The following is a 19,248-nucleotide window of genomic DNA, read 5'->3' as shown; positions in this document are numbered from 1 at the left end:
ATAACCTAAATATTGTGTTAATGCTAAATTTTCAGCAGCCATTACTGCTGTTAGTGTGTCATGGTTTACCCAAAAATATTAAGCAGCATAAACTGTTTTCAATATTGATAATAATAATAAATGTTTCTTAATAAAGAAATATTTCTGGGCATTCTGTATGGAATTGATCTTCATGACCTTGTACTACACATTGTGCTTGAATTGAATATTAACTGCGATTTACAATGGATGCATTTAATATTTTGTGTGTACATTTTATAAATCATTTCAGAAACATTTTAGTCATATTCTCTACATTCTACACACATTTATAAATGGTGCACCTGATGTTAGGTTCCACTGTCTTTGTATGCTTTCTTGAGCTGTTAATGATCATTAGCTTTTTCTCCCACAGTGCCCTCAGCTCTCCACTGGCAGGCGGGCGCTTGGATCTGCGGCTGATGCGGCTCAGTAACAGCAGAAGCGGCTGCTGGAATGTTCCGTCAGGGCAGCAACAGTGGGAATAAGCGCTTGGCAAGCGGTGCTCATCTCTCCCAGCCCAACATCCCAGTGTCCCTGTCACCCGGGTCCAACAAAACACAAGAAATGGGCCGCAGCTCTAAGACAAACCCACTCAATGCAATGGGCCTGGACAATACCATCACCGCCCCAGGAGGAGACCCTGAATACATCATGCAACTGGTCAATGATGTGCGCAAGTTTTCTGACGTGCTGCTAAGCCTAAAGGATGCTTTTCACTGCAAAGGTGAGGTTCAACATTAAGCTAGCCTGCAGTCCTTAACTTGGCGCTCTAGGGGTATATAAACAGAACTGCAGAACAATGTAGCCGGAGCTACTTCTCTGTTTATGTCTATGACGAGTCACGCAGGTACTGGGCTACTCCACAGTGATATAACCCGAACCAGACTAAAATAGTCAGAATATAAACACTTATTATAGGTGTACCCTAGTGATTCAGGATAAGAAAACAGATTCATCATGTACTCGTTTATTAGCTGTAAAGTTACGGACTGCAGCTTTAACTTTTGCTACTTCAGATGCTTCCAAAAGCGTTTTGGTGCATTTCAGCTGTGGTTGATCGTGTGGTATGGCTGTTTATGACGTATCAGCTTCTTCTAAATGTGCATATGGGTCAGTCGTGTCAGCCCACACTGATGTAGAAGTTGTGTTAGTGTTCCTCATTCCCATCACTGGAGGAGTGCCACGTCTGTTAGGATGCCATGGGTAAACTCCTGACCATCCTGCTGAGAGTGCTTCTTTTCTGCTGCACAAGGCAGCTCTGAAATGTGCCTCCTTCTGGTAAACAGCCCCCCCCCCCCCACACACACACACACATACACACACACACCCTCTTTAAAGATATAACTACACATGATATACAGAGTTTGTTGTTGGTTATTCCTGTTTGCTTTTTCAAGGTACAGTACTTTATGGGAAATTATGTGTTCCTGTTCTGCATTATTGGAATCCGCTAGAAAATGATGTTCCTAGAGAAAAGTTTATTATATAGTCATGCACCGTAATTTTTTTTTAAAATGCAGTATATATGACAGAGCTGTGATAGTGGCTGGCCTATTATGGTTTGTGGTGTGTACACATTTAAATACTTTCCCATCTAAGAATAGCCAAACCGTCCCACCCCCAGCAGGGAATTATGATGCTTTTTATTCCTTGCAAAAAGCATTTCACCACTAAAAATGGTGGTCACTGGCTAAACAAGTGTGGTAACTATAGATTTGCTTTTTCTGCCAGATTATGTTTATGTACACTGTGAAGGTTTAATTTCAGTCATATTTCAGTCACTAAAGTCCCATTCTTAAAATTTTTCCAGTCTGTTTTTTTTATATATTTTTTTTGCAATGTTGGACTAACAAACCTATACTACTACCGTTTAAAAAGTTTGGGGTTAGTATTTTTGTTTTCTTTTATTCAGCAAGAATGCATTAAATCAAAGTAAATACATTCATATTTATACATTTTAAATATTTATATTTCAAATAAATGTTGTTCTTTTGAACTTTCTGTTTATCAGACAATTCTGGAAAAAAATGTAACATGGTTTTCTCAAAAAATAAAAAGCAGCACAGCTGTTTTCAACATTTCTTTTTTAAATTGTAATAACCTTTTACAATTTTTACTGTATTTTTAATCAAATAAATGCATCGTTGGTGAGTATGAGACTTCTTTCAAAAACATCAAAAAGTCTTACAGACCCCAAACTTTTGAATGGTGTCGATGGTGTAGATAAACTGTATATATGTAGATATAACTGATGTAGTTGCGTTAATCAAACTAGGTGATGCAGAAAAACGGATATTTTAATCCTTCAGTTGCTCAAATGTGCTTTGTGTAACTTCTACTATACAGACAGATGAACACTAGCCCGACTACACAAAATCCTGCTGTAGCTTGATTATAACTGTGAACATACTTCATGTAATTTTCACATGAAATTACACAAATTAAAATGACATTTTTATTAGCTTTTCATTTTATTAGCATACTTTTGTAATTCGTACATAATGCATTTTGCCAAAAAATTACAGGAAGTGGGTTGTGGTGGGGAAAAAAACATTCTCAAAAGAGACTTATGTACAACTTTATTATAACTTCAATGCTTTATTTGACAAGTGTGGCAGCTGCTGACTACAAAAGCGTAACACAAATACCAGCAAAACAAATGGATTGAGTAATCTCTATAATCCGGAGATTTGGTGCATATTTGCTGAATATGAGCAGCTAATTCTCTTTCCCAGTAGCTCAACCAGTGCAGTCTGCCTATAAAAGGATTCTACCTGCTTTTATTTCAAATGTTAAACTGTTTGGTTGAGTACTGATAAATGAGGTACTTCACACCACCCTCTGTCAAGCAGCCCGGTGACACTTCCCATAAGCACATGCTTTTGACCTCCCCTCTCTCCCACTGCCCTGTGCCCTCTCAGCAGAGGAGATGCTCACCGACCCTCTAAATGTATGGATTCAGTCTGTCTGCACAGAGATTGATCATCCCACAGCTCTGCTCACCTCCCTGACTGTTATTTTACGCTAGCTATGATCAACAATTCAGCCAGGAGGAACGCTACAGGAACTCATCTGCGTGCTTATTTGCTCTGCATGTCACGTTGAATTTCTGCTCTTGACTTTTGTTGCCACAACGTGTCAATTTAAGGTAAAACAAAACAAAAACTGTGTGGTTTGTAAAGTGGTTATCAGAAAACCGCAGTCCCAGTGCTTTTTTTGGTTAGTGTTTATGTTGGATCATCACTTTGATCTGTGCAACCAAACTCTTCTCGTCGGTGATTCCTCCTCCGCCATGAATCCCCTCCTCCTGCATACCCCGCATTCCTTCAGAACAAATGTTCACTTGTTCCTTCGATTTACTGTTGTTAGGTGTGCGACACATGAAAAATGACTCTTACTTGCCGAAATTTCAGAATGTTTTCAAAGGCACTTTTTCCACTCCGTTTTGGTTGTTTGAGTATCTGGCAACCGGGGAATTTTTAAGAAGTGCAAAGTTGTCATAGTCAAATATTTTCTCAGTCAAATAGTTTTCTACGTTCCTTCTTTCTGATCGAGAACATTCCCAGTAAAACTCTCCGATGCTGTGCACATCCTGTGAGAAATGTCACTTTTTTTGTTGTTTCTCTTGTCAAAACAAATCTGAGAGCAAAGCCTAGCGTGATCTTCTTTGAATCAAACATTTGAGATGTTTTTAGTGTAATGTTGAACTCCTGTGACAGTTGGATATTCAGAAGGGTGGGGTGTTTTTACTGGAAGGGCTACATATCAAATAATTCCCTCTGTGATTTTAGAGAAGCACATTCAGAACGAATGGACTGTATTGTGGCCTGTTGACGCTCATCATGTGGGTAGCTGGAAGAATGTGCTGTTTTGTTTTGAAGTTTCTCTTAAGTGCTCTGAGTTTGAAAAGTACTGTGATAAGGGCCAGAAAGTTTAGTCATTCTTTATTATCACAATTTCCCACACTTTAGATAATAAAGCTTATCTTAGAATATGCAAAACTTGAAATTAGCAATGTATAGCAGTGGTGTGTTTAAAGGGTCACTCCACCCCTTTGCATTAAGATTTCCATTATTAGAAATCCAGTCATACTATTGAATGGTCGTGCAACACTCTTTCATTTTCCCCTGAGACGAGAGAAATCCTCTATTTACCTTTTTCACTTCCTCCTACAATGACGCAAAAATCGTCATTTTACGTCATTGTAGAAGGAAGTGTAAAAGGGGGGGATTTCTGTGAAGACTACAAGCACTAGTTCCCACCCTTTCAAACCCGCCCATAGGGGGTTGGACCTAATGCGCTAACAGACCTATCAGATCAGTGCCAGTCCGTTTGATTTCACCGGGAGAAACTTTTTGAAAATATGGACGAAGGTACTGAATACACAGGCGGATGCATTATGGAGGATCTGGATTTTGACAAAGTTATGGTAGAAACGGATGTTCGTGGCTACCTTTATGAGCCACAGAATAGCTACGAGCAGCTGTGGGCTATGGAGGAACCGGAGGCGGCTGAAGCTGCTGCCACCACAGCCGATGCAGACGATCTGCCTGCCGCGGACGAGGAGCCCGCAATGGCTCGAGCTGAGGCAGATTGTTGGTGCCTGTGCTCTCACTGTGCTCCAATGGACACAGAACAAGAGTCTGTCTGCTGCCGAGAATTCCAGCGGTGCTACGGAATCGGAGGATGACACGGACGTGTGTGTTGTTGCTCACCCGAGTTTCGCACCCCATATGGATAGCGGCGTCCTGGAGACCTAGTTTAGAATACCTAAGTTCAACTGGCAACGTCAGCCAAAGCCTACAGGGTCAAATGGTCGTCTTTCTGTAAAGTACGTTTATTTTCATTTTGTTAACACGCTAATGTGGCAGGTTCATTGCACAAATATCTTGCAGTTAAGCTAGCTACTGTAGTGGGAGTGGTCTGCGGAGCTGAGCATTGCAATGCACTATGGGGATTGTTGTCTACAATCCACAAGCACTAAAATGTCATTTTCTGCCTTCTTTCGGCCAAGAAGGTCCCAAATTAGAAATTTATGATACTATTCTACTACATATATGACCCACTTTCAATACATATTCATGTCTCCACCGGTGGAATGACCCTTTAAACACTCACCTAAAGGATTATTAGGAACTTGTTCAATTTCTCATTAATGCAATTATCTAATCAACCAATCACATGGTAGTTGCTTCAATGCATTTAGGGGTGTGGTCCTGGTCAAGACAATCTCCTGAACTCCAAACTGAATGTCAGAATGGGAAAGAAAGGTGATTTAGGCAATTTTGAGCGTGGCATGGTAGTTGGTGCCAGACGGGCCGGTCTGAGTATTTCACAATCTGCTCAGTTACTGGGATTTTCACGCACAACCATTTCTAGGGTTTACAAAGAATGGTGTGAAAAGGGAAAAACATCCAGTATGCGGCAGTCCTGTGGGCGAAAATGCCTTGTTGATGCTAGAGGTCAGAGGAGAATGGGCCGACTGATTCAAGCTGATAGAAGAGCAACTTTGACTGAAATAACCACTCGTTACAACCGAGGTATGCAGCAAAGCATTTGTGAAGCCACAACACACACAACCTTGAGGCGGATGGGCTACAACAGCAGAAGACCCCACCGGGTACCACTCATCTCCACTACAAATAGGAAAAAGAGGCTACAATTTGCAAGAGCTCACCAAAATTGGACAGTTGAAGACTGGAAAAGTGTTGCCTTGTCTGATGAATCTCGATTTCTGTTGAGACATTCAGATGGTAGAGTCAGAATTTGGCGTAAACAGAATGAGAACATGGATCCATCATGCCTTGTTACCACTGTGCAGGCTGGTGGTGCTGGTGTAATGGTGTGGGGGATGTTTTCTTGGCACACTTTAGGCCCCTTAGTGTCAATTGGGCATCGTTTAAATGCCACGGCCTACCTGAGCATTGTTTTTGACCATGTCCATCCCTTTATGGCCACCATGTACCCATCCTCTAATGGCTACTTCCAGCAGGATAATGCACCATGTCACAAAGCTCGAATCATTTCAAATTGGTTTCTTGAACATGACAACGAGTTCACTGTACTAAAATGGCCCCCACAGTTACCAGATCAAAACCCAATAAAGCATCTTTGGGATGTGGTGGAACGGGAGCTTCGTGCCCTGGATGTGCATCCCACAAATCTCCATCAACTGCAAGATGCTATCCTATCAATATGGGCCAACATTTCTAAAGAATGCTTTCAGCACCTTGTTGAATCAATGCCACGTAGAATTAAGGCAGTTCTGAAGGCGAAAGGGGGTCAAACACAGTATTAGTATGGTGTTCCTAATAATCCTTTAGCTGAGTGTGTATATATATATATATATATATATATATATATATATATATATATATATATATATATATATATATATATATATATATATATATATATATCAGGTGCAGTACATGGCACATTTTCTCAAGAAAAAAAAAATCTCTCAACTAATGCTGTAAACTAGCTATACGTGGGAGTCAGTTGGTACTACAGTACTATAAAATTGAAGGTTAAAATTAACTGATTTGTAAACACTTAAATGACACTCAAGTAAGTTTTATAATAATAAAGTTGTAATACTAACTTTACAATAGCTTAATTAGCCTGTATTTGTACTCCAATTCGTTTTTTGAAATATAAACCATTTAAATGGTGACTGTCAAATAAACTTGACGGATTTATTAAAACATGCATATTGAAGAATATTAAAAAATAATGAATATGGTGCACATATTTAGCAAAATGATCCTCTAGAGTTAATTTTCTAGCTGACTAACAAGTTTATAGTCACTGAATATGTTTTTTCTGAGGTAAATGTACATATTGTACAATACTGACATATTGTTTACAAGCTGTTTTATTGACGTCTTTCCGCTGTTGAAACACTGATTGAGCTATTACATGAGACATGATACAGATTAAGATGATCTGTATCTTGTAACATTCCATCAGATGTTAATTCATGTTTATTTCGTGTTGTAACTAGTTTTAAAGTGGAGCAGATGATCAGTTCTCTTGAACTGAGGTGCTACAGCGATCTGTTACGGCATATTAAACCGAGCCAAAACAGTATATTTATTCGTCTTAGTAAAATGGACATAATTTGAAATCTGAGACTTTATTTCATATCAAAAGTAACAAGCACAACGCTTATTGCAATAGACTAATTGCGATTTAATGATCGAAGTCGGTCCGTAAAATAAGAATTGATTAAAATGGCGAAATCAATATATTTTTTACCTTTTGAATCACTCCTCTTGCAGTGACTGCCGTGATGGTTGAGCAAATCCACCATATTTTTTATAAATACTACCGTCAAAGTATGTAATTTTAAGAGTTTTTTTAGGCGAGAATGTGGTTATTTGAACCTCAAATATGTGACTTGTATGTAAACATACAGCCCATGTTTTACAATTTCTTCAGACGTTCATATACAGCTTCATCTTCCGCTTCACTGGCTTTTATAGATCGTTTTTAAACACAAGGTATAATTCATTTGGGTTATCAAAAGGGCAATCTTTTGTCTGCCTTGTTCCAGAGTAGATCTATTTTGGTTAAGGGGAAAATGAAGTTTCATAACTTTATATTTAGGCTATATTTAACTTAAATCCTATTCTAAAACGCGTCTTTTTTATGTTTGACTGAATTGGTTGCTTGTGCTTATTTCCTATTGTCTTTTTATAATGGCTTTTGTTTTTAATTTAAATGTTATTCCATAAATATTAGCCTGTTTTATATAAATAATATGTCGTATTTGATTTTGAGAGTCCGTCCAGCTTTTATTTTTGTGATGTTATTTATTTGTGAAACTGATTTGCTTTCTTCCAATTGTGAGTGGCTTAAAAAGCTGCAGTCCGTCATGAAAAGGTTCAATTTGATGAGACTCTCTCAACCCTTAAGCGTGGGAACTCCACACAGAGCCAAGCAAAACGATCTTTAGTTTAAAATTAGCGCAGGTTTTTCTCTTTTCTTTGACTTGCTTAAAAAATAGTTTAAAAACTTGCTTAAAAACTACAAAGTTTTGGGCGTGATGACCACATTTAAACGCGGGAGTACTGTTGGTACTGTTGGTAAACCCCTGGTACATGAAGCAGGTCTCTCCAGACTGTAATGAATGGGAAGACCACAGGCCTGGTGAGCATAGGCGCTGATCCGGGGGCTCGAGCACAAGATGTTCTTTATTCATTTTATCCAATCAAAAAAACGATTGAGATTCGGGGATATCAGATTGGTGGATCTCACGTCTGGTCCTGGTGGGTCGTAAATGCACACATTCCTACCTTTATTTTTAGCATTACAACATAACCTGACACAAGCGTGTGCTTTTTGTTTGTTTGCATGATGATGAATTGCATTATACATAATTAACTTCAAAATCATCAGGTAAATCAGCAAGAGAGCGACTCGCGGTAACGGTCATGGAAAGAGTTTGTGTTTTAGTTTGGTTGGAATTGGTAATCATACAGGCGGAGGGTGAACCAACTCCAGGGTAAGGCTAACTGTGCGTTCACACCGCCGCCGGCGAGAGCGTCAAAATGGCTGCCCAGCCAACAACGATGTAAATAGATTCGTGGACACTTTTTAAAATTGTATTTAAAGGGGCCGTAAAACAAACAAGCATGTTGATCGGTATTAGTGCAGACTGAGCACAAGTAGGGTATAAGTTAACCTCATCAAATTGTAAGTAATTTTGGAAGAAATTGTAAGTGAAAGTAAGAAATTGATCGATGGACGGAATTTCAAAATTATAGTTACATGTTTGCTAACGAAATAAACCAATTAAAAGCCATTTGTGTGGTGTGGCTTTTGTCTTTATGGTTCATTTCTAGTCTAATTTCAACATGCAGTTTATTGGAGACGTTAACTAGCCTTGGTCTTTCTTTAATTCACATTAATTTGTGTGCAGCCTATATTACAATAACTTTACTGGTTGAAGTGTAGCCTTAATGCAATTGGTCAAATAGGTGTTGCCTATAAATGTTGCCTATAAATAGAGTTGCACGCCTTCTTATCAAATTCACATGATCAACCTCTCCTCCAATTTTCTTGGGAACTAATGTGGTTTGAACCAAAGTTTACAGGACTGCGTTCTCTGGAATCCGCTCAAGCGGAGGACTTCTACATTCCAATTGGTTGCCGCCGAACCGCGTCATAGCTCATTATAGGGCTGAAGCTATTGATTGTTTTAGTAATCGGGTATTCTACTGATTATTCAATCGATTAATCGATTAATCGGATAAAAAATTGTGGTAATAAAAATAGATCCAAGTGAACAACAGCCTTTAAAATGACTTAAAAATACAAATAGGTAACACTTTACAATATGGTTCATTAGTTAACTACCTTAGTTAACATACTAAGAACGAACAATACTTCTACAGCATTTATTCATCTTAGTTAATATTCATTTCAACATTTACTAATACATTATTAAAATCAAAGGTTGTATTTGTTAACATTAATGTACTGTGAACTAACATGAACAAAAAATGAAACTAACATTAAAAAAGATTAGCCTAATATATACAGTTACAAATGTATTGTTCATTGTTAGTTCATGTTGGTTAATACATTAACTAATGTTAACTAATGAACCTCATTGTAAAGTGTTACCTATATAATAATATGCAATAATTATTTGTTCCAATAAAGTTTCAAAGTAATCATATGGGTTTTATTGAACAATGCTGTTAAAATACACCATGTGAAATAAATTATATAAACTAATATAAACATAACTTGTGTAGGCAACCAAGCCAACCAAGTTGTCCTGCAAGCTTTATATATAATGTTGTATACGAGGCGCAGGCACACAAAGTGAAGTTTCCTGTCGTAAGCACTTATCTCGGCCAGATTGCGTTCGTTACTAGGCATCATAGATGCGCGAACACACTGAAGTTGACGGAACATTCTCGGCCACCGTACGTTCGTTACTAGGTAACCAACAACATCGCGCGAACAACATCTGAAACTAAGGGAAATGTTAGTGGGTATGGGAAGGAATGAAGATGTATTTCTTCATTTTATTTTAAATTCTATATTATACTGTATTAATAGTCTTTCTAGTTACATTAAGGCTACAGTGCTCTTGGTAATATTTGATATCCTGTCAAAACATACATTAATCATTGCCATTGCATTTGTATTTTTCAAAGATGTCGGGGAAAAAGCAATAAGAATTGTATCATTCTGGGCACCAAAGGGTAAGCCCCCTAAAAAGGTTGCAAGGCATCAAAATGTGCAACAAACACTTACAACACAAAACACATTTCATAAGCTGGATTGTGTACTCTTGTGTACACACACACACAAACAGATTTTAATACTCTAATTATGTCCATTTGTTCACAATGTCTCACCACACAATAAATCATTATACCGTTTCGACTAGACGCATTCAAAAGGCAAAAAATATTTGTTTTTCCAAACTGTTAAGAGCAATTTGTTATATTTTTGTAATTTTTGTATATTTGTAATTTTGAAATATAACATTAAAGAGTATATTTGATGTGATGAATTGCTCTGTCATTTATCAGATTTACCAATTGTGGATAAATGACAAAAATTGCGAAAATGAACGTTATAAGCAGACAAACTCACAGCATGCTGAGATGGAGTTTGAGAAACATGAGCAGTGTTGCCAAGTCCGCTTATTATAAGCGACTTTGGGGTTGTTTTTCTGTAAAGTCGCTTACAAATATTGGTAGTCGCGGGTCGCGTTTTTTTGGGCTTGTTTCTAAAGTGTAGTTGCTTATTTGGGCTTGTTCTCAGCTCGTTGTCAAGCAGATATTTTCTATATGTTATTTAAACGTATGATTTTGTCTTGCCTGTTCCCTCTGTCTCTCCCCCTTCCCTGAGTTTTTTCCCACCCACATCCTGCTTCTAATTGGCTCTGACCCAGATGGCAATGAGTACTAGCCAATCAGAGGCAGAGCAGGGCAATCGTTTTTTTTCTGGTTAGGAAAACGTCATTGAGTGACGTTTAAATGAAAATACGTGCGAGTCGCAACTAATGGTGACTGGACTGTAGGAGAGTTTTTATATATTGATTATATTTTATGATATTCTAGATATAGATATTATAGTTTAATATCGTTTAACCCTTTAACTGTCACTCCCCCTTTTTTCGCATAGACATAAAAAATCACTATTCAAACTTAAATGGTTGTAATTCAAGAATGCTTTGTAATATAGACCTATGGTTGGTCTTGTTTTAAAGAAGACATTTGCCAGATTATTGTTGAAGTGAAGTATTATGAAATTATGAAAGTGAAACAGAAAAAAAGTTATAAAAGTTTGAGTTTATGAAAATGAACAATGTAAAAATATAATTATTTATATTTTATATAAAATATATATATTACAAAATATATTTTACTCTAAAACTGCAAGAAAAAGTAAGCCAAAAATCTGAAGAAGTTGTGTTCCAAATTTTAGGTTGATATCTCAAAAAATGAGCTTTCAGTAAGAATTATTTGGCCGCAGTACCAACATTTTTCACTAGATGGACGGCCACGCTTCATTACAGAAGAAAAATAAACTGTATCGTGTGCACAGTTTTACAAAACTGGGCACAGTTTACCAATCTGTCCACATGGATGTAAATTGACAATCTGTACCTACAGTTTTATACAACTAATGTCCCCACGGATTGTAAAACCGTGCACACAGTTTATTTATTTTTCTCTTCCCGGAACCTAGGGGAGCTCCGTAGAAAAAGCTCTTTTACTGTCTATGAGAAAAAGTTGCTTGTTTTGGGCTTGTTTTCACGGGCCTGGTTGCTAATTTGTCTCGCGAGATCTGGCAACACTGAACACGAGACACACGCATATAAATGATGACAGTGCAACTATGACTGCGTTTACATGCAGCCAATATTTGGGTTATGCAGGGTTTCCCGCAGCACTTTGTTACTAAGGCGGCCCCCTAAGCAACACACGCCTGCCGCCTTAACTACGTCGTCAAAATCCGCCGAGTTACTCTGTCCTGTTTTCTCCATTTCAATCTTTAAATATGTGATAAGCCTTCGTGTTCGCTTCAGTCTTGTAATCAGCGCGTTCTTCCGCAGCGGCGCCAAGCACGTCAGAACAAACAGAAGACAGGGTGTGTGTGTGTGTGTGTGTTCATCTGAGCCTCATTGGTCTGTCACTGCTCGTCAATGTCAGAATATTTGAGATGACCAATCAAATCAAAGTAGGCAGGCTTTATGTTCGCAGCGTGAATTTTAGTAGAGAGCGACTCATAGACAGGAGCGACTCGACGCACTTCAGTTTCAGTCGGTCAAGTGCGAGAAGATGTAAGTTGCCAAACTAAAAATTTCCTATTTGACAGTTTTTTTTAGGTCATAAATGTTAAACGAATCACAAAAATAATCAGGCAAACTAATAAACTTTTGTCTATTTTCGCCATTTTGAACTGAAAATAGACCACTATGTGACGTGACTCATGTAATGTAACCTTAGCCTAATAATTAGTTTACTGTCATTGTGAGGGGACAAGACACATTAACCAGGGTACCTGCGGGATCTTAAAAGCATTGAAAAATAATCTCAAATTAAGGCCTTACAAGCCTTGAATTTGGTATACAAAATCTTGGATTTCGTTACAAAAGTATTATATATTTTTTTATTACTAGGATTTACTAGAATTAAGTTCAACTACGACAAGCGTAGTTTGTCGTCTGAAATAGGAAAGTTTCAGTTTAATCCGCTGTGGCCACAAATGTCAGAATTCAATAATTTAACCCCCAAATCAGAGCTTTTCTGTTAAAAGAACTTGTTTTCTACCCGGTCTTTTCAATAGTAGCTGGCAACCATGCGCTCGCGTTCTCTACACTGCTCAAGAAGCGCGTATGATCTGAAAACACAGACAAGCTGGAGTTCAGCAATCTTCATTTGAGATTTTCAACTTAAATTGAAGTGTCATTCAGTCGGTCTATGTTCTGTCAAGAGCCGCTTGCGCTGTTTGTGCGAAAAAATGCAGGCTGATATCCAGCAGTGTTTTTAATGTTGATGCAATGTTTCCCGAATATCCACACGATTTCAAATGTGACATTGATTTTATACAACAGTTAAAAAACAAAAGGGTAACATTAAGTGATTTACTACATTTAAAACACTATAGTCAGGCTTATTGCTCTATTTTGCAACGAAATCTGTGGCTGTGAACGAATCGTGAGATTCAATGAATGACTCGATGACACACATAAAGACAATGAATTACCGCCACCTACTGGGGATTTTAATACAATATTTTTATTAATATTAAACGATTTTTAACATTGCCTATTTATTGAACATTGTTTTATTTAATGAATTATTTATTTTTTAAAGGAATTACAAAGGTAAAAAAATGAAATGGAAAAATTGATTAAAGGGGGCAAATATTGTCCCTTTATGGAAAAGGTGTGACTGCAGTCTAAGTGGAAGAGGGGTACGGCACTCTAAAAAATTGGAGAACCACGGATAACATTACTATCAGATGTAATGTTATTACCTTGACAAACTAAAAAGATATAAGACTCAAATTTCAGTATTTGTCTTAATTTGTGTCATGAGTTATGCAATTTCCTCCTGGACCCCCGACGACCCCCAAACACCGAGAAGTCCCTCTACTCAAAAGACCACGATTCCTTGCAAATAGAACATGCGCAGAACACAAATCATTATGGGGATATGCCGATACGCGTTTACATGACCAAAAATTCGGGTTAGAAAAGAGGTACCCCAGGTATCATATCCGGGTTTTTAAAATCCGGGATAGCATATTCGGGTTTTTGCCGGTGTTCACATGGCCGTGCGTGACCGGGTTATTGCTAATATCCCGGTTTTGAACGGGTTATTGGCTGCATGTAAACGTAGTCTATGAAACACGCGTCAGAGGTTTTGCGTTCCAGCACATTCAGAGACTGAGTATGTGGGGAGCAGCGTTTACTGTGAACAGAGACGAGGTACTTTTAACACAATCTGCACGCATGTAAATAATTAAAGGTTTGTGCTTCTCTGTGGGGGGAAAAAAACAGCGGATGTATTTTTTTAACTGATTCGCAGCCTTTGTGATTTTATGATAGCACTATGCTATATTATGATTGTAAATGGTTTTAAATAGATCGCATAGCCTTAGAAAAAGGTATAAAAATGCGGTTCATGGATTCTCGTCTGTGGAATGCGCCACTTCCGGTATTTTGCCGGTTACTCGACACAGGTAAATTGCAATCGAGGATTTTTTTAAATCGAATACTCGACTTTAATCGAGGAATCTTTACAGCCCTAGCTCATAACCATAAAGTTAACCTGACTTCAACTCTCCTCGACCCCCTCACCGTCCAAGACGCACCGCGCAAGTGCCCATACAAGGAATTTCGCCCTTTATGATGTCATACAGGGCCATTCTTTGAAAAAACTTTCTGAAACTTATACAAACACTGAAGGAGTGTATTTGGCACATAAATACTCCGTCCAACTCGTTTTTTGAAACTTTGGCCATGCTTAGCTTGAGAATCAGTATGCATGAAGTAACATTAGACATCCCCTTTAAATTTAAACAGCCAGTCAGATGGTAGATTTTATTTGTTTTTTATCATTCCCAACTTTTATTTCCAAGTTCCTCAGTCACCTGCACCCACCCTTACAGCTGCAATCTGATAGATGTAATACAAATGAGGGGTTCAGGCATAAAAGAGTATTTTCTTATAGCTGGGCCTGGTCAACAAATAGTTTTCGTGAATGCACCAGCCTGTTGGAGGTCTTGGTATGGCGGCCCCTTTGGCATATATTAGTGGTGTTAATCTGGGGATATGGACAAAACCCTCCAAATTGAAAAAGTGAAAAAAGACACCCCACCCCCGTTTTGCACGATTGCTTCACAGAGTGTTGCGGGTGGCACCATTGCCGAAGCCCCTGTGGTAGGTGATATAATGGCTCGCTGCGCTTGTGAAGTGGAGAAGAGAGATTTGTTGGGCAGTAACTTTCCCACTGAAGGTGAGGGATGTTTTTGTGTGGGCCTGTGGTTGGGTAGCATTTCCTGGGGTGTGGATTTACAGCCACAGTTCAGCAGATTGGTCATGGGTATGTGCCAGTCGGCCCATGAAATCCTAGCTAAGTAAAGGGCCATCATTAGTGCTGGATGTAGAGTGTGTTTTTTTGGGTTTATGCCAAATGAAGGCCTCTTAATAGAGGTTATTTTGGTGGAACTGAATTTGACCATGAAAAGTGTGACTTGTCGGTTTAGACTGCTGTTTTTGGTGTGTTTATTTCCTCTTATGTGCTAATGGGATACTCCAGAATTTGCTAATTTCCTGCACTTCAAAGAATGCTCTCTCTGTTCCCGTAAAAGAGAAGTGGGACGGTGTGAGGACGGCCGACAGGCACAACGGCAAACCCAGTGCTGCTTTCTCACAGATGATTTACTACAGAGCGTCACTAAGCTCGTCAGCCGCTTTGGGCAAAGCGCAACTAAGGCAGGTCGAGACGTGCCTATTGATTACCTGTTGTTAGCAACGGAGGAAATGCCAACAGCAGTGCGTAAAAGCTTTGAAGTGTGTGATGACATTGTGTCAAGGGGCTAATTTTCTAGGAAACATTTGGAACGTATGGTGGGACAAAAAACATACAACCGTTTTTTCTCAGGAAAAGAGTGATGAGATAGTATCCGACTGTAGCAGCCCTAAAAATGTAGCTGATGTTTAATTGACTAGTACTAAACGTTTTTAGTTTGGTTGTAGTTAATGGTAGAATTGGTGAAATTAACATGTTGATTTTTGCATTTCATGTGGATTGTTTAACATTAAACAAATATTATTTAAATAATAATATAAACAATAATTTAATGTTAATTAAATGTTTTTTTCTTATTTTTTCAAATATTAACTACAATATTATTCTTGATTATTAATTTAATTATAATTGATATATTAATTCGGGGATTACATCAATGTGTAATTATGATTAGATGTTTCAATGTTAGGTGCAATTAATCACAGAAAATTGTGTGATTAATTAGTTGCTTGTACAATTCAATAGTAATAATGAAACAAATTTGCTTTAGTGGGTTGCATTAAAATAGTAGGCTATTTTTAAATGATTATTTGTATTAATAATAAATAATAACTTAAGTATTAAATTTATTTTATAACAACATTTAATATTTATTCAAATAATTTTAAAATATATTTATTTTAATTTTAATATCATATTTTCCTTCATGTGGATTCTGTAATAATTTGGGGATTAAACAGTATGTAGATATATTTATATCATATAATTATAATAATAAAATGTGTTTGATCAGAATCATTCAGGCCACCAATTCAATAACATCCTGTTGCATTTTGTCCCTCTGTGCTGAGGACATGTTGTTCACAACCTCAATTTAAAGACATCCATATGTCAGTTTAACTTGCTGAGATCTAAAAAACATGTCAGACCTGTCAGCTACGGGATAAATCCCTTACGTTCATGAGAAAACTGCCTTGACTTTCTTGCAGATGAGATGTGGGATATGGGCTGTTTGCGGCCTTCGTTCTCACACTGCGGTGCGAGGCTTGTTGGCAGTTGGGTGAGATTGTGTTAAACGGCTCTGATCAGAGACGGAGGGGCAGGCGAAGAGCACAAGGGAAACATGAAGAGACTGAGCGTGAAGCGTGGCTGGGCCAGCACACAGGCCAAGCGTGGGAGGGACGGCGACTCACTGCTGGAGTTCTCCGGGTGAAATGGACCCTGGACGGAGGGCCGTCAGCAGGGGGCTCATCCTGAACAATACATGTGGCAGTGTCCCCACAGAAACAAAGCCCCGAAGTTCCCCCTGAGCAGTTTTCATGCATACTTTTTAAAATCCCATTGTTTTGACAGCACTGAAGAGTTTGGGGGCCCAGATGATGCATTATTCATAACCGAGTTAGAGCGGATTTGAAGAGCACCGATTGCTACGCTGGCATGAAGACGTCCTGGGACCCCAATCAGGTCTGACACATGACATAGTCCCCTGTGTGGTGGGCCCCCGTTGGGCGGATGCAACATTCCATCAGGCTTTTGAGGGGTGGGGGAGGTGGATCACTCCCTGTCATTTAAACTGACCTGTCCTGCATGTCAGGCCACACTTTAAAAATCAAACATCTTTAGTGACTTCGGTTGTGCTTTTTAGATGTAGGTGCACCAACATTATCATTAAAACTGTGCTGTGAACAGACAGCTTAATCATCATAAGTAGAGATGCACCGATTGCATCCGATTCCGATTTCCGTTTACCGGTCAGGGCCGATCATGCGGAAATCTTCTGATTCCAGTCCCTGGCCGGTCGAACGGTAAATCTCTACAGAAAAGGCTTTTCTTTCTGTGACCTGCTGCTTGGGACTTGACCCCTCACCAGTAATTAGGAGTGCAGAGAGGGGAAGACCTTCAGCTGGGGTGGGGTCTTCTAATGGAGGCCTTTTGTCTGAGGGACACTTCAAAGTCAGAGAGGAGAGAGCATGCACTTGAGTATCCCTGGGGCTAGAGCCTCCTCTCCTCTTACCACTCTGGAATCTCCTAATCCTGAGGATTTGAAGACGTGCGCCTGGTCACACAGGTTGGAGGAGGGACTTCCCTACTTCCATTTCTTTCTCCTACTTCCCAGGCACACAACAATATCTTCCCTCTTGCACCAGTACTCAGCAATTTAAAATTTGTCTTGCGCCACGTTTGGTCCTGTGATAGGTCTGGGGAAGTGACCTCTACATCCCTCAAATCTAGCAGTTTTTGTTAGATATGTTTGTTGTGGGTGAAGCAAAAGAGTACGCCCATACAAAATATTTGCCTGAAGAACTCCAAAGAATTGTAATTCGGGCTGGGCGTTGACACAAATTTCACAATTCGATTCATATTTTTTTTCAGAAGCTTGCGATTTGCACTGGTGCGAAACAGCACCACGTTGCCCAAGCTGCCACTTCTGTTGAGCTGCGCAGCGCGGGCTGTTTAACACCTCAGACCAATATTAGACAGCGCGGTGTGAGTTTGATCCCGCGACACCGTTACGGCACAGCGCTAGTAGATTAAGAAAGCGTTTGAATTCACAACAGTATTAACGGTGCGAGATCTAGTAAAAGGCATTCAAATTCGCCACAGAATTCTCTGTTATAAACCATAGACATCAGATCAAACAACCCTGAAATGGAAACCAGGAGAAACATAGTGCCATGAACAAACAAGTTATAGAAGGCTTTTTAGTCCATACATCACCAAAATTTATCATGGATTTAATGTAGTAATGCTAACTTTAACCATATTATTGTGGCATGAATTGTTGAATGCATTCTTCATTTCAGAGTTCGTACAGCCTTTTGAGAGTAAAATTCAATGTTTTTAATTTGATGTCCAAAAATAAAAAAATATATAAAAAATTCCCTATACAAACATGTTTTACATGTTACTGTTGTTAATATTATTTATTTGTATCTGCATCTCAACTAGCTCATTGCTTTACTTTCAAATGTACATTTCCAAGAAATAAACGTGTATTATATTATTAGTTTCTGCACTTTTTAATGTAACTTTGTGACATTTTTACAAGCTGTTTTATTGAAGTGTTTCCGCGGTTGAAACACTGATTGATCGATTGCATGTAACATGATACAGATTTCAGTATCTTTCAACATACCTTATGTGTTACGGCACAAAGGAACAAACAAGGATTCAATAGCAAGTGAGTACAGGTGTTTATTAACACAATGAAAGAGGTAGTGCAGGTCCAAAAGCAGGCAGGCAGATCTCTAGGCTAGGCAACACAGGACTCAGTGGCCAGACGATGAGACCGGAAAACAACGATCCTCCGAACAGGTCAGATTCCACAGCAAAGTCAACAGGCGCGTGACAGTATCCTCCGAACAGGGCAGATTCCACGGTAACGGAAACAGGAACTGGAGCGAGGTGAAATGACAGTTAGAACCGGAGACCTCCACAACCATCTGACAAAGACAAGACGAAATGACAAATAATATATAGGACATCCTCATTCAGAACAGCTGGCGCTGATCGGCTCATCAGCGGAGATAACGAGCCGTGCTGATAAGCCGTGCCCATTCACTCAACACGCACACACATCGCGAGAGCGAGTCAATGAATCCATGAACCGTGACATTATGATGTTCATTCATATTTATTTTGTGCTGTAACTGGTAGTAAAATGGAAGAGATGATCAGTTCACATGCGCTTACAGGTGCGTATTGCTATTTT

General features: G+C 38.9%; 1 protein-coding gene across 2 annotated transcripts in view; it reads left to right on the top strand.

The window, feature by feature from the left end:
* The window catches only part of arhgap29b (Rho GTPase activating protein 29b), a 46,553-nt gene that overhangs the window by 1,501 nt on the left and 25,804 nt on the right, over positions 1-19,248 (top strand). For both annotated transcript variants that reach the window (XM_077225395.1, XM_077225413.1), the window contains exon 2: positions 395-745. In XM_077225395.1, coding sequence (XP_077081510.1) covers positions 475-745 — 271 coding nt within the window. In that variant the 5' untranslated portion in view covers positions 395-474. The remainder of the gene's footprint in view (positions 1-394; positions 746-19,248) is intronic.

Source organism: Siphateles boraxobius, unplaced genomic scaffold, assembly GCF_051911475.1.
Source record: "Siphateles boraxobius isolate OS27281-9 unplaced genomic scaffold, OSU_SipBor_1 1, whole genome shotgun sequence".
Lineage (NCBI taxonomy): Eukaryota > Metazoa > Chordata > Actinopteri > Cypriniformes > Leuciscidae > Siphateles > Siphateles boraxobius.
Note: the sequence above shows the minus strand (reverse complement) of the source record. Positions and strands in the feature narration are given on the sequence as shown.